Below are 16,159 nucleotides of genomic sequence, written 5' to 3' on the forward strand. Positions count from 1 at the left end.
ATTTTTAGTAGAGACGGGGTTTCACCATGTTGACCAGGATGGTCTCGATCTCTTGACCTCGTGATCCACCCGCCTCGGCCTCCCAAAGTGCTGGGATTAAAGGCTGGGATCCACCGCGCCCGGCCAAAATGTTGAGTTTTTGACACAGTAAATCTACTTCTAGCACTCTATTGTAAATATATATGTATAAGGATATATATAAAAATGTTTAAATATGTATCACTGCACTATTAATAATAAAAACATTGGAAACTAAATAATAGGAGAAGAGTTATACACTCAAGGTAGACCAGTTTGTAGCTATTAATATTAAAAACCAAGGTTTTGAAATATATTTAATGCTTTTTTGAAATGAACAGGACTTATAATCAGAAAAATATTCTTAAAACATTAATAAAATTTAAAATTCATAATTAAAAATAGATTATTTGAATAAAAATCACAGATCAGTATATGAATAACATGTCTGATATTTTCATGTGCAATTGCATGTATTATGTAAAATCTGCAAATGAGAAAAATAATGGCTATAGATATATACAACTATAGGCATTTTAATAAATATGCTTAATCTGTTTTCTAACAGCTGACTAGGTCTATTATAGAAGAGTACACATAACTAGTATATTTCCACTTATATACACTTTTCTTTATGCAGTACAATTTATCTTTTTTGTTGTCATTGTTGTTTTTATTTTACTTTAAGTTCTGGGATACATGTGCAAAACGGGCAGGTTTGTTACACAGGTATACATGTGCCGTGATGGTTTGCTGCACCTATCAACCCGTCATCTAGGTTTTAAGGCCTGCATACATTAGGTATTTGTCCTAATGCTCTCCCTCCACTTCCCCCCAGTCCCCTGACAGGCCCCAGTGTGTGATGCTCCCCTTCCTGTGTCCATGTGTTCTCATTGTTCAACTCCCACTTGTGAATGAGAACATGTGGTGTTTGGTTTTCTGTTCCTGTGTTAGTTTTTGAGAATGATGACTTCCATCTTCATTGATGTCCCTGCAAAGGACATAATCTCATTCTTTTTTATTCCTGCATAGTATTCCATGGTGTATATATGCCACATATTCTTTATCCAGTCTATCATTGGTGGGCATTTGGGTTGGTTCCAAGGCTTTGCTATTGTAAACAGTGCTGCAATAAACATATGTGTGCATATGTCTTTATCAGTAGAATGATTTATAATCCTTTAGGTATCTACCCAGTAATGGGATTGCTGGGTCAAGTGGTATTTCTGGTTCTAAATCCTTGAGAAATCACCACATTGTCTTCCACAGTGATTGAACTAATTTACACTCCAACCAACAGTATAAAAGCGTTCCTGTTTCTCCACATCCCTGCCAGCATCTGTTGTTTCCTGACTTTTTAATAATCACCATTGTAACTGGCATGAGATGGTATTTCATCGTGGTTTTGATTTGCATTTCTGTAATGACCAGTGATGATGAGCATTTTTTCATATGTTTGTTGGCGGCATAAATGTCTTCTTTTGAGAAGTATATATCCTTTGCCCACTTTTTGATAGGGTTGGTTTTTTCTTGTAAATTTTTTTAAACTTATTCGTAGATTCTGGATGTTAGACCTTTGTCAGATAGATAGCTTGCAAAATGTTTTTCCCATTCTGTAGATGGCCTGTTTACTCTGATTATAGTTTCTTTTGCTGTGCAGAAGCTCTTTAGTCTGATTAGATCCTATTTGTCAATTTTGGCTTTTGTTGCAATTGCTTTTGGTGTTTTATTCATGAAGGCTTTGCCCATGCCTGTGTTCTGAATGACATTGCCTAGGTTTTCTTCTAGGGTTTTTTATGGTTTTGGGTTTTACATTTAAGTCTTTAATCCATCTTGAGTTAAGTTTTGTATAAGATGTTAGGAAGGGGTCCAGTTTCTGTTTTCTGCATATGGTTGGCCAGTTTTCCTAGCACCATTTATCAAATAAGGAATCCATTCCCCATTGCTTATTTTTGTCAGCTTTATCAAAGATCATATTGTTGTAAATATGTGGTGTTATTTCTGAGGTCTCTATTTGGTTCCATTGGTCTATATATATGTTTTGGTACCAGTACCATGCTGTTTTGATTACTGTAGGCTTGTAGTATTATTTTAAGTCAGGTAGTGTGATGCCTCCAGCTTTGTTCTTCTTTCTTAGGATTGTCTTGGCTATTTTTTCATTCCATATGAAATTTAAATTAGCTTTTTCTAATTCTGCAAAGAAAGTCACTGGTAGCCTGATGGGAATAGCATTGAATCTATAAATTACTTTGGGGAGTATGACCATTTTCAGGATATAGATTCTTCCTATCCATGAGCATGGAATGTTTTTCCATTTGTTTGTGTCCTCTCTCATTTCCTTGAGCAGTAGTTCTCCTTGAAGAGGTCCTTCATGTCCCTTATAAGTTGTATTCTTAGGTATTTTATTCTCTTTGTAGCAATTGTGAATTTGAGTTCACTCATGATTTGGCTTTCTGCTGATTTGGCTCTCTGCTGATTTGGTGTATAGAAATGCTTGTGATTTTTGCACATTGATTTTGTATCCTGAGACTGCTGAAGTTGCTTATCAGCTTAAGGAGTTTTTGGCTGAGATGATGAGATTTTCTAAATATACAATCATGTTGTCTGCAAACAGAGACAATTTGACCTCCTCACTTCCTATCTGAATACTTTTATTTTTTTTTTCTCTTGCCCGATTGCCCTGGACAGAACTTCCAATACTATGTTGAATAGAAGTGGTGAGAGAGGGCATCCTTGTCTTATGCCAGTTTTCAAAGAGAATGCTTCCAGCTTTTGCCCATTCAGTATGATATTGGCTATGGGTTTGTCATAAATAGCTCTTATTATTTTGAGATATGTTTCAGCAATACCTAGTTTATTGAGAGTTTTTTTTAACATGAATGGGCATTGAATTTTATTGAAGGCCTTCATTTATTGAGATAATCATGGTTTTATTCAGTGGTTCTGTTTATGTGATGGATTATGTTTATTGACTTCTGTATGTTGAATCAGCCTTGCATCCCAGGGAGGAAGCTGACTTGATCGTGGTAGATAAGGTTTTTGATGTGCTACTGGATTCGGTTTGCCAGTATTTTATTGAGGATTTTGACGTCAATGTTCACCAGGGATATTGGCCTGAAATTTTCTTTTTTTATTTCATCTGTGCCAGGATTTGGTATCAGAATGATGCTGGCCTCATAAAATGAGTTAGGGAGGAGTCCCTCTCTTTTTCCATTGTTTGGAATAGTTTCAGAAGGAATGGTACTAGCTCGTCTTTGTACCTCTGAAAGAATTCGGCTGTCAACCCGTCTGGTCCTGGGCTTTTTTTTTGGTTGGTAGGCTGTTAATTACTACCTAAATTTCAGAACTTGTTACTGGTCTATTCAGGGATTCAACTTCTTGCTGGTTTAGGTTTGGGAGGGTGTTTGTGTCCAGGAATTTATACATTTCTTCTAGATTTTCTAGTTTCTTTGTGTAAAGACATTTGTAGTAATCTCTGATGGTAGTTTGTATTTCTTTGGGTCAGTGGTGATATCCTCTTTGTCATTTTTTATTGTGTTTATTTGATTCTTTTTTCTTCTTTATTAGTCTAGCTAGTGGTCTATTTTGTTAATCTTTTCAAAAAATCAGCTCTTGGATTTATTGATTCTTTGAAGGGTTTTTCATGTCTCTATCTCCTTCAGTTCTGCTCTGATCTTAGTTATTTCCTGTCTTTTGATTGCTTTTGAATTTGTTTCCTCTTGCTTCTCTAGTTCTGTTAATTGTGATGTTAGGGTGTCGATTTCAGATATTTCCAGCTTTCTGTTGTGGGCATTTAGTTCTATAAATTTCCCTCTTAACACTGCTGTAGCTGTGTCCCAGAGATTCTGGTATGTTGTCTCTTTGTTCTCATTGGTTTCAAAGAACTTCCTTATTTCTGTCTTAATTTCGTTATTTACCCAGTAGTCATTCAGCAGCAAGTTGTTAGATTTCCATGTAGTTCTGCAGTTTGAGTGAGTTACTTAATCCTAAGTTCTAATTTGATTGCACTGTGGTCTTATCCTGAGAGACTATTTGTTACGATTTCCGTTCATTTGCAATTTGCTGAGGAGTGTTTTACTTATAATTATGCAGTTGATTTTAGAATACTTGCAGTGTGGTTCTGAGAAGAACAATGAAAAATTGAAAAGTAAGTGTGTTAAAAATTACATTATTTGAATTTTAAATATTTATACTAAAGCCAGCATTTATTTTAATTTTATGTTGGCTTTAATAGAAGCAAACTCATTAAAAATATTTGAAAAACTGTTGCTTTGCTTATTTTCAATTGAGAGACTACCATGTTTGAAGTGGTTAAGGTCAGCACTTGGTTAAGAGAAACTGGCTGACTGAATTTGCACCCAAGTTGAAATCACATGTTTGGCATGGTTTTATGAAGTTTGGCCTATTTATTACCTGGATTTCTACTTTGTTTATTTAAATTAGATATTTGTTTAATAGATCCCATTAAAAATTAATATCTGAATTTCAACTTTTCCTCGACCATGTTTTATTTTTATTTTGCTCTCTGACACATTGTTTTCCACAGTTGGAACGAGAACTAGCTGAACTCAAGGGCTTGGGCAAAGGGCACGGTGATGGATCCAATAACAGTAAAGTAAATGATCCTGAAACATCGAAGAGTAGTGAAACTGTCACTGGAGAACCAAGTCTTCAGCAGAAGATATTGACCAAACTAAATGCCTTGAATGAAAGGGTAACATTCTGGAACAAAAAACTAGATGAGTATGTTTAACGAATTGTCTAGCTGTTCAGATTTGAAACTGACAGAATCAGAATGTTTTGGGCCATCAGTTGACACTAGTTCCCTTCTTCAGGAGTGTAAAGAATTATAGTATGAAGTAAGGCATGAAATATGTTCTTAGTACTAGTTCCTAGTATATATAAGAAATACAGGTTAAAATCTGGCATACAGTTTTTTGCAGAAGCAGTTCTTAATTAGGAACAGTAAGCTACCTCCAAGTGGCTTACTGTCATATCACTGCTTTAGTGTCTGCAAAGTAAAAGCAACAGAGCTGCTGCTGGTGCATAAATTCACCAAATAGATGAGACCTGGAAAATCCCATACACAATAGAAGCAAGTTCAGTCTCAGTTTTCAATTAGAAATGTAAAGCAAGAAGGCTTAGCAAGGACTGTGAATTTTTTAATTTACTAAGGCACTAAGTGGATAAGTTAGTGGGCCCTGTGATAACACTAACAGTAATATTAGTAACATGTATTGGGTTTTTACTTTGTGCCACACTCTTTGCTAAAATCTTTACATGTAATTTGCATATAACTCTCAAAGCAACCATTTTTTTTTAGAAGTAAGGACTATGAATATTGCTATTTTACTGAGAAAACTGAGACATAAAAAGGCCAAGTGATATGTCTGAGATCTGAAAGCCGTAAGCAGTAGAGCAAGGATAGTATTCTAGTCTTCACACATTCTGAGAGTAGCAAATTTAAAAGTTATTTTAATTGCCAAAAATAGAATGTCTTTTACAAGGTTTAACTGTTAACACCAAGCTTTCTTTATCCATCGAAAGGAAGCCTTGTGTTTTAACATCAGTTAAAAAAAATCTATCATAAATTTTAATGTTGTGATCTGTAGTTCATTCTAATAACTGTATGTATTTTTCTCTTCAATAGAATTGAAGCCGTTTATCATATTGAAGTAAAACAAAAGAAGAAAAGTCATGGCTTATTGATCCCATTTTTGTTAATTGAGTTAGAGACTGTGGGAAATTTCCATTTTGAAGAAGGCACTCAATCCGATGACTGGTAAATCCATTAGAAATTTCGTATAGCTTTAAAAGTAATTTATGTATTTAGGATCATCAACCAGAATATAACCTTATAAAATCTTAAAATGTCCCATTTTGAAACATTTCTCATGCAGAATATTCATCTATTAAAAATTGGCAGGCATCTATGAAAATTTAAAATTACCTACTTTCTACCTATACATTTGTTTATGCCATTGCCATGAGCCAACCATGAAGACATCCTAATCGTTTTTCACTGCTTTTTACCCAATTTTTCTTAGCCCAAGAGCAGAATATAATTTAGAAAAAAATAGTTTGTAATCAAGTCTTAATTTTTATATACGTTTATACTGTTCCTTTCTGGACTGGATATATTGCACTATTCTGCATATTAGTTGAGAAAATGGAACAGAGCAGGAGTGTCAAAGCAGGATTGGTGACAGCAGATTGCCAACATGGGAGGAGACTGTCTAGTAAATCTTCTGTAGGTCAGAATAGAACAGTGGTCAGAATGGAACCCACTGTTTAGAGATAGCCACAGTCAGGGTGCATATGAACACTACGTGTTAGGATAAGTATATGCTTAAACCAGGAATTCATGTCAAAAGCCTGTATCAACAAAAATGGAGAGACTCCAGGATCAACCAGAAAGCAGACAGCTAGGCTTTAGAACCAAGGCCTACTAGTAGAAACTAGGAAGTAGTTGTGTTGCCTCAGTTAGAGGGGCACAGTTAAAAATTACCCTTAAAAAAAAAAAAGAAAGCCTTGAAGAAAAATAGTGTTAATTATGACTTTCACATTTCTAAATCACTTTTTCAAAATTGAAGAGCCTGTGAAACAGACAAAAATTGCTCTAAAGCCATAGTAGGAACTGGATACATGGAAATATACCAGGAGACATGTCAAACTGTAGAATGGACTTGGCACATAACCCTGGAGCATGATTTTACTTGAAGTAAATGTCAACATAAATACTAATTTTATAGCGTAGAATGTAAAATTTATACTAACTTTTTAGGGAAAAAAAAATTGTTATTGTTATGGGCTACTTTAAACCAAGCCCCCTGATTTCTATTAGACATGTCTTTTTTCTCACCTCTGTAAGGAAAAGCTTCTCAAGGGGCTTGGGAAGACTCTGATGGAAAAGCGTAAGAAGCTCTTTGCTAGGGAAAAAAGCCCTTTTAAAATGCTTTCCTTTGTATTAGTACATCCATTTTCACAGCAGTTACTGCTGTTTGCTTAACCACATTGTTTGATTTTTACGTACAAAGATATAAAAGGTGTTCATCCCAGCTCCCATGTGAACAAGTAAAGACCTTGATTTTTCAAGTGCAAAAACTCAATGGTGTCTCTCTACAGGGTGCACATTTATATTCACTCAAACTAAACAGGATTTCTTTTTTTTTTTTTTTTTTTTTTTGAGATAGAGTCTCGCTCTGTTGCCCAGACTGGAATGCAGTGGCACAATCTAGGCTCACTGCGACCTCTGCCTCCCAGGTTCAAGCGATTCTCCTGCCTTAGACTCTCGAGTAGCTGAGATTATAGGTGCATACCTCTACAACCGGATAATTTTTGTATTTTTAGTGGAGATGGGGTTTTGCCATGTTGGCCAGACTGGTATCAAATTCCTGGCCTCAAGTGATCTGCCCGCCTCAGCCTTTCAAGGTGTTGGGATTACAGGAATAAGCCACTGTGCCCAGCCCTAAACAGGATTTTAAAAAATTATTTCTGTTTCTTTTTACTTATTGTAAAGGAAGCTCTTTGCAACAAGTAGATTAGTGAAAAAAAAGTAAAATCAAAATGACTAAAAACCATTTAGATAACTGTGAGCCTGATAGTAAATTAGGTAGGTTTGATGGATTTTGATTAGTATTAACCTATTTACTTGGTTTTAATAAGAGCAACCTTAACTTGTTTTAAGGAATAAATCAAATATATGTTAGCAGAATTTAAAATACTGTTTTTTTACTTTTAGCATACTACAAGTTTGGTTACTTTTCCTCTGATCTTTTATGTATGTTAAGAAATAACTAAGTGCTTTAAATTGCTATGCCACATTTCTAGTTGTTTATTTAAGCATTGACTTCTCTTTTATTAATACTTTTAAGGCTAAGGATTCAGTAGTTGAATAAAAAGTGTTTGAGTAGAACCAGGACTGAAAGATTTTCTGTTAAAATTACCTTTATGTCTTTAACAACAACAAAACACTGCATGTTTCTAAGTGTATATCATTATTTCTGAGCTTTATTTCTTTTATGAAATATAATTATTATATTTTCCAGTTTTCAAAAATCTTATTTTATAGAGACTTGCTAGTTTAGTGGATTGTTGCTACTATACCTTTATTATTATAGAATCATATTATTTACAGATGTGTTGCCAATTGAGTTACCCATTGACATCGGAAAACATTTATCAATAGGGGCTCCAAAGCATAAAAGATGCTGTCCTTGTGCCTGAGAAGCTGTCATCCTGGTTATAGATACAGTGTATTTACAACTAAAAACAAAATTTTAAAACACCAGAAAACAATATATAAGTGATTCTGTACATTCCTTTGGGGCAGATATGATGTTTTGTGTGTCTTTTAAGTTGTAACATCTAGCATGAGGCTAGATTAATAGCCAAGTATATATTTACTAATTGAAGCTTCCATATCACTTTATAGATACTCAACAGTTTTACTTTGGTGTATATAATGATTTTCAGTTATTAATCTTACTCTTTATAAAGATTTCATGCTGCACTATCTCAAGGAGCTATAGAAGCAGAAACTTTTTGTTTTATAGGGTTTTGAAGCTGTTATGATGTTGATTTAAGTTGGTAAGCCTGTAAAGTATTTATTAAACTTTTGTCTAGGATTATAAGGCATGTTTTAATAGATTATATTAAACATCAATCATTTAAAAACTATGTACTCTGCATTTGCTAAATGAGACCATTTATTGTATATTAACAAAATTTGTAGGCATCTTTCTGTGTAACTGAATATGTTAGTCATTGATATATATCATTGTGAATGTTTATACAGTCAAGTCCCGCTAAATGAATGAAGATAAGGTACACAGTTCAGCTGACTCTAAAGGATTTGAACAGGAATTTTGATTAGTTTAGAGACCATACAGTGGAGAACATTGAATCCTCTACTGTAGGTGAAGAGTCTGAATATAATTTGGAAGGTAACAAATAGCTGCAAAGGCTTTTGTTTTGTTTTATTGGCAGACTCTGCACCTATGGAGAGGATCAGTGATCCCCACTACATGGTTTTAGACCATCATAACTTTTGTTCAAATCTTTTAAAGTCAGCTTAACTGTGTACCTCACTGTTTCTGAAGCAAACGCAACACTCCACCACATAAGTGGTTTTGTTTGTTCTCCTTCCTTCACCCAGAATGCTTTCTTATACCTCACCCTTACTTCATCATTGCTCAGCTGCTGAATTCCTGGGCCAAATAAAAGCACCATGAAAAAAATCACACTTCATAGCTCCTGCATTCCTGGGGGACCAGCCTAGTAACTAGGTATTGTCTGTTCATTCCTTGCACGCATTCTTGAGAAGCCTCAAGCCCAATATCCACTATATAGTGAAATCTTTATCTAAAATGCCTATAGCCCTAGTTTCTATCGGAGTGCAGAAAGCTTCCAGGACATGTTATTTAGGGGAAACTTGACAGATTTAGGCCCAGCAAATGATCCCTCTACAGGAGAGGCAGTGGCTTCCCCACCTCAGATGATATTGTGACTGTTTTATAGGTCCTCTGAACTGGTTAGCAGGCATCACAATTGATTGCAACACTATTCATATCTGTCTCCTCTACCAGACTGTGAGCTCCTCTGGAATTAGTTTGGTTTAGACAGCCCTCTTTCCAACTCTAAGGGAGAGATAATTTATAAGATCCTGGCTGCATAGATTAAGTATTTGCTTGTGAGAAATACAGATGCCCTAAGTTATGAGCTCAGCTGTTAGGCTCAAAGAGAGACTACCCATCAGGAAGCTCACCTCTATGATTGTAGCTCACACCCATTTCACATCCTGGTTGATTATGTAGGTAGGGATCTAGATCTGTCATTAAAAGCAAATGTATTCCTTATAAGATCATTTACTTCCTTCTCAAAATGATCCATTTTTCAATCTCAATCTAGGTTCTGTGCTAGACAGGACCGGAATTTTATGAGTATGGCCAGGTGAGGGCAGCAGAGAGCAAACAAGCACTTCAGCGTTCTTACCTTCACACAGCTGGCCCCTGTTCCTCTTCCTCCAATTTTCAGATCAAATATCTTAATGTTTCTGAAAGGCCTTCCCCAACACCCTATCTTAAGTAGGTACCCTTTGTATTCCTTACCCCAAGTTTCTTTTTAAAGCTTTTATCAGTTTAGAAATTCTATTTCTAGCTTTACTTGTTTAGGCTTCATTAGAGCAGACATTGCCTCTTTCACATCAGTATTCCTAGTCAGGAAGTTATTTCAGTAGTCCAATAAGAGATCATGGTGATTTGGATTAGGATGGTAACAGTGGTGATGATGAAACATGATCATATTCAGGACACATTTTAGATGTAGAGCCAGACGGACTTGCTAAAGAATTAGATACTGGTAAGGAAGAGAGGAGATGATTATTCCTATGGTTTTGACAAGCTACCAGTTAAATGGTGGTGCCATATACTGAGATGGAAAATACTCAGAGGAGCAGGTTTGGGATGAAGTGTTAGTTATGTTAGGTTAGATTCACCTATTTAATATGCAGATGGACATACCAAGTAGGTAGTTGGATATTGAAGTCTGAGTATAACCAGCTAAGTTGGGTAGAGATCAAGACTAGAAATAAAATGTTGTAATTTATCAGCATATATATAAAGCCAAGGAACCAGATGAAATTATCTAGGGAGAGTGTTCATGGAAATAAGGGGATGCCCAAAGGCTGATCCCTGGGCAGCTCAATATCTAAAAGTCTATTTGAGAAGACCCAGCAATGAAAACTGTGAAAGAGCAGCCAAAAAGAGGAAGGCATATGTACTTTCCCTGAAGCTAAGAAAGAAAGTGTTTCAGAATGTGAGGATTGCTCAACCAACATGTCTTTCAGACCAAACAAATATGCAATTAATGAATAAATAAACAGAGCCATACATATGATTACCGCATTATTAGTGAAAAACACAAAATGAACTATAACTTTTATCATTTGTAATTTTGTGTTCTTAAACATTTTAAGGAAAATCTGTTACTTTCTTCATGTATATTCTGTGCGTATTCCCACATAGGTTTAATTTCTGCTATGAATTAATTCTATCACGTTTTTGTGCCTGGGACTTCAGAACATATGGTATTACAGGAGTAAAAGTAAAACGTGTCATTAAAGTTAACAACCGCATTCTGAGACTAAAATTTGAAGAGAAATTTCAAAAGTTTTTGGAGAATGAAGATATGCATGATTCAGAGTAAGAAGTTGAATTCTTTTTTTTTCCTGCCTTCCACACATCTCTGTGTGATCTTTAATCCTTTTTTTTACGTATATACTTTAAGTTCTGGGGTACATGTGCAGAATGTGCAGGTTTGTTACATAGGTATACACGTGCCATGGTGGTTTGCTGCATCCATCCCCCTGGTATCTACATTAGATATCTCTCCTAATATTATCCCTCCCCAATCCCCTCACCTCCCCTGCGATACCTCCCCTAGTCCCCCCATACCCTGACAGGCCCTGTTGTGTGATGTTCCCCTCCCTGTGGCCATGTGTTCTCCTTGTTCAACACCTACTTATGAGTGAGAACATGCAGTGTTTGATTTTCTGTTCTTGTGTCAGTTTGCTGAGAATGATGGTTTCCAGATTCATCCATGTCCCTGCAAAGGACGTGAACTCATCTTTTTTATGGCTGCATAGTATTCCATGGTGTATATGTGCCACATTTTCCTTGTCCAGCCTATCATCGATGGCCATTTGGATTGGTTCCAAGTCTTTCCTATTGTAAACAATGCTGCAATAAACATATGTGTGCAGGTTTCTTTATAATTGAATGTTTTATAATCCTTCGGGTATATACCCAGTAATGGAATTGCTGGGTCAAATGAAATTTCTATTTCTATATTCTTGAGGAATCGCCACACTGTCTTCCACAATGGTTGAACTAATTTACACTCCCACCAACAGTGTAAAAGCATTGCTATTTCTCTGCATCCTCTCCAGCATCTGTTATGTCCTGATTTTTTAATGATTGCCATTCTAACTGGTGTGAGATGGTATCTCAATGTACATAACAGGGGGATGGATGGCTTTGATTTGCATTTCTCTAATGACCAGTGATGATGAGCTTTTTTTCATATGCTTGTTAAGGAACAACTTTACAAAAGTTTGACTTTATTTGTACAATTTCTATTTTAAAAGTTTACATGATTAAAAATATACATATACTGTGTTAGTAAATGTTTCCTTTTTATGCATCTCCCATGGCTAGGATGACCCCATAATTTATCCACATTGAACCTCTTTTTGTGGTTGAAGGCAGGGGAGCTATTAATAATGATACGAAAACATTGCGTGTAAATGAGAAATATCCCTGACGGGACATATGGTTATCTTGTCTATAGCTAAGCTTTTATGTAATCAATCCTCAAACTTTTTCTGTTTCAATTATTCTCAAGGAGCCACCGAAGAATGCTGGAATGCCTTTTTTATGTTTTTGATCCTGAAGTTACAGTGAAGAAAGAGAATCTGCTACAAATACTTGAAAAAGGATTCAAAGAAAGTGAAACAAGCAAGGTAACATAAAATGTTACTTAGAATAATGCTTTCTTCCTAATAAGTGGAGCTCTGCCACTGGTTAAGCATGATTCCCAATCCTTTTATCCATATTTACAGTAAACTTCTACTGCTGTTTCACAAAAAGCTTAGTGTTATCATGGAAATTACAGCATCTTTCCTCTTTGGATTATACCAGAGTAAGTCCATTAATTACTACTGCCTCACCCTACTTAATCCTTCTAGGCATCTTATTTTTATGTTGTGAGCCTTTTGTTGATGGATTTGAAATCTGCTTTTTAAATTGGCTATAAATCTTTAATCTGCTGTAAACTCTCCAGAGTCTTCTCTATCTTGAAACAATTCAATCATTTAACTCCACTGTACTTTCTAGCTATTGTCCTGTTTTCACTTTCCTTTTACTGCTACCATTTCTTTTTTCTCTACTTCACTATCCCCATCTTGCTGCTGATCTTGCTTTATCATTGGTCACTTCTGATGCCCCAAATATCCAATCCATCTGTCTCAGTTAAAGATTCTTGCAAAATAATTCAAACATAAGACTCCTTCTAGTTTTCTGATTCTCCCTTGCCACCCCAAACTTTTGCATTTGCTTTGTCTACACATGCCTTGCCAAAAGTTTTTAATGATTATCTTTTATTGAATTTTACTCAATTTTCCAAAATTGTTCAAAGAAAGAACTCCTCTTCTATTTTATCACTTTAAGTAATATGTATAATTTCATAACAACTACAACTGGCATAAACAAGTTTGGGAACAAAATTAACTGACTCTTGGTAAGCATACAACAGAACTGGATACAACAGAAGTACATCTGTGTTTTTAAAAGTTTCATTTTATCCCTGAACTGCCACCATACTGTGGGTTATATAGGCAAAAGAAAATACTGGTTAATCCTGCAAATTGGTTAAGTGTTAGTTAAGTGGTGATCAACTGAGAATTTTTGTTATAACACATTTATTTTGGATAGCAATCACACCTATTTGTATACCTCCATATGTTTTCTTCCTCTTAAAATATTTCCTTTTAAATTTCTGATTATTTGAATTATGTACAATCTTCAAAGCCTACTCATGATTTCATTACCTCTATAAACTCCCTCCTAATCTCTTCAGTTAAAAAGTATATCTTATTTGATGCACCTTGTAATACGTTGTATTTTTTTAATTATTGCATATAGTTTCTACTGTACCTTTATTAATTGAGGACCAACACTAGACTGTAGCCTTACAATGCCATGCACATGGGTTATAGAAAATGTATATTTGGTGGTGTTCATTGAAAGTCTGAGAAGGTTACTTACTGGGATGTGGAATTTGTGGTTGGATAAGCTCTATTGGAGTATAGTCATACATCAGTATCTGTGGGGGATTGTTCCAGGACTCATGAATAGACCGAAAGCTGTGAATACACAAGTCCATTATAGAAAATGGTGCAATATTTGCATATAACCTACACATATTCTCCTGTGTATTCTAAAACTCCTCTGGACTACTTATGATGCAATGTAAATACTATTTAAATAGTTGTTATACTGTATATACTATTTGTATTATTTTGTATTGTGTTTTTTTCCTGAATATTTTCAACCCATGGTTGGTTGAATCCTCAGATGTGGGAGCTGTGGACATGGAGGGCTGACTGTATTTATTTTTTTGCAATTTCTTTGGATTGCAGATTTCAATAAGAAAAAATATATATAAGTAATTTGGCATTCACAGACAAGACATAATTCTAAATAATTTGGCTATTAATGTTAAACTAATAGTAATTTCAAATCTTTGAGACTGTGACAAGGACAAATAGACCTGAATTCAAATCTAATTTTGCCAATTACTAGTTCTGTTCTTGAACAGATTGTATAATCTCTTTTAGCTCTAGTTTTCTTACTACTAACATCTAAAAATAGAGATTTTTGTTTTTTAGAGCTACTTTCACAGCAAGCAGTTAATGTAAACTTTAATGATAATAATTTTCAAGGAATAAAGTTAGGTACAATACAAACTAGGATTTCCACGGGTTAGCACAATAAAAAGTGTTTTGTTTCTGGAAAACAATGTAGATCATTAGACCAAAAAGTTATAGTAGAAACAAGAATCTTCACTGATATAATACCTCATTCCATTAGGTTTTCTTTTTGGAGTTAGCAAGATTACTAGTGGAGCACTCATTGAAAGCTGTTGCTCCTGCTCCACATAGTATTGTCAGTCTTGACTGTGGCTGCTTTTCCAGGAACAAATTTTGTTCTGCATCACTTTTTATTAACCTATTTGCATATGAATTTAAGATATATAAATGGCTTTGCCAAATGCAGTTGCTCCTGAAGATTATCTTCTTTTCGGTGAGCCCAGCCTGCAAATTTCTTTGCCCAGACACATTAACATAAAATAATAAACTCTCTATATTGAAGTTGAAGTGTTGTCAATTTTATAAAAATACTCAGACTTTGTTTTTTCTTTGCAGCTGCCTCTCAGAAAAGAAGCTGTCATTCTTTCTAACAGTCTAAGTATAAGTGAGTGTCCCAGAATTGAATTTTTACAGCAAAAGCACAAAGACGAGAAGAAACACTCTCTTAAGCATGAGCTCTTCAGGCATGGTAAATACAAGTATGCCATGTTTCTGAACTTTTAAGTTCTAAGTCTTCAAATTCATTAAGTATTGTGATATCATTTCTGATACTTGGTTTTATCAACCCAGGAGATGTTCTTCAAACCACTTTATTTCGTATTTACCAATGTAGTAATACATGACTTTCTCATGATTAATTTAGTGACACTTTAACAGATACTTACTGAGTGATTACCATGTCAGCATTAACAGGAACATTTGTTACTCAGATATTTAATCCAGCTTTTCAAGGGCACTTTTCACAGTCTGCCTTTGTTCATTATGTTGTGTCACAAAAACTCATATACATATATATATATGTATGTATGTATGTATATGTTACACACACACACATACACACACACCAAATTCACAGGAAAGTGAAAAGAATTTGGCCCATATATGTGATAATTATATAAAGTACGCTGGAAGGTAGGCCTTATTTGTCCTAAATAATCATAATGTAAGATGATAAGAAAACCTAGGTTTTAGTTAAAATTACCTAAAGACAAATTGGAAATTTTATGGATTGCCTTGTAACTTGTCTTATGGAAGATAAACTTTTGATATTTTAATTTATTCATAGTTACCAGTACTTCATTTGCAGCTTGAATATGTAGAAATATAAGTACACGAACCAATTTATGGTACGCTTCTGGGAGAGATTCCCTGGTACCCACAGATTAGGGAAAAAGACTAGCTCATCGTGTCCTTCTAACTTCATCCTCTTCCACTTTACGTTCTTTAGTTCCACAAGTATTTATTGAATGCTTATTGTGTGTTAGGCTCTGGAAAGGATACAGTCTATGCAAACTAGACAGTTTCATCTTTATGGTGCTTATAAATATTAATAATCACATAAATAAATATAAAATCATAATTATCATGTAAGAGCTATAAACATGAAGTATTAATGCATAGTACCAAACAATGTATAATATGGAGAATAGATAGGTCAGGGAGTAAGGAACACCTATTCTTTAGTCTCAACTATTCAAGCTACTAAAGCAGGAG

General features: G+C 34.9%; 2 protein-coding genes across 2 annotated transcripts in view; one reads left to right on the plus strand and one right to left on the minus strand.

Moving 5' to 3' along the window:
• Window positions 1-16,159, minus strand: part of RTN1 (reticulon 1) — a 470,076-nt gene that overhangs the window by 338,598 nt on the left and 115,319 nt on the right. The gene's annotated exons all lie outside the window — the stretch shown is intronic.
• Window positions 1-16,159, plus strand: part of LRRC9 (leucine rich repeat containing 9) — a 131,565-nt gene that overhangs the window by 24,943 nt on the left and 90,463 nt on the right. Inside the window, exons 10-14 of the mRNA XM_037740475.1 lie at window positions 4,565-4,761; window positions 5,669-5,800; window positions 11,043-11,219; window positions 12,421-12,538; window positions 15,002-15,134. Of these exons, the coding sequence (XP_037596403.1) occupies window positions 4,565-4,761; window positions 5,669-5,800; window positions 11,043-11,219; window positions 12,421-12,538; window positions 15,002-15,134 (757 nt within the window). The remainder of the gene's footprint in view (window positions 1-4,564; window positions 4,762-5,668; window positions 5,801-11,042; window positions 11,220-12,420; window positions 12,539-15,001; window positions 15,135-16,159) is intronic.

The sequence above is a fragment of the Cebus imitator genome, unplaced genomic scaffold (assembly GCF_001604975.1).
Source record: "Cebus imitator isolate Cc_AM_T3 unplaced genomic scaffold, Cebus_imitator-1.0 Scaffold83, whole genome shotgun sequence".
In the NCBI taxonomy this organism is placed as follows: domain Eukaryota; kingdom Metazoa; phylum Chordata; class Mammalia; order Primates; family Cebidae; genus Cebus; species Cebus imitator.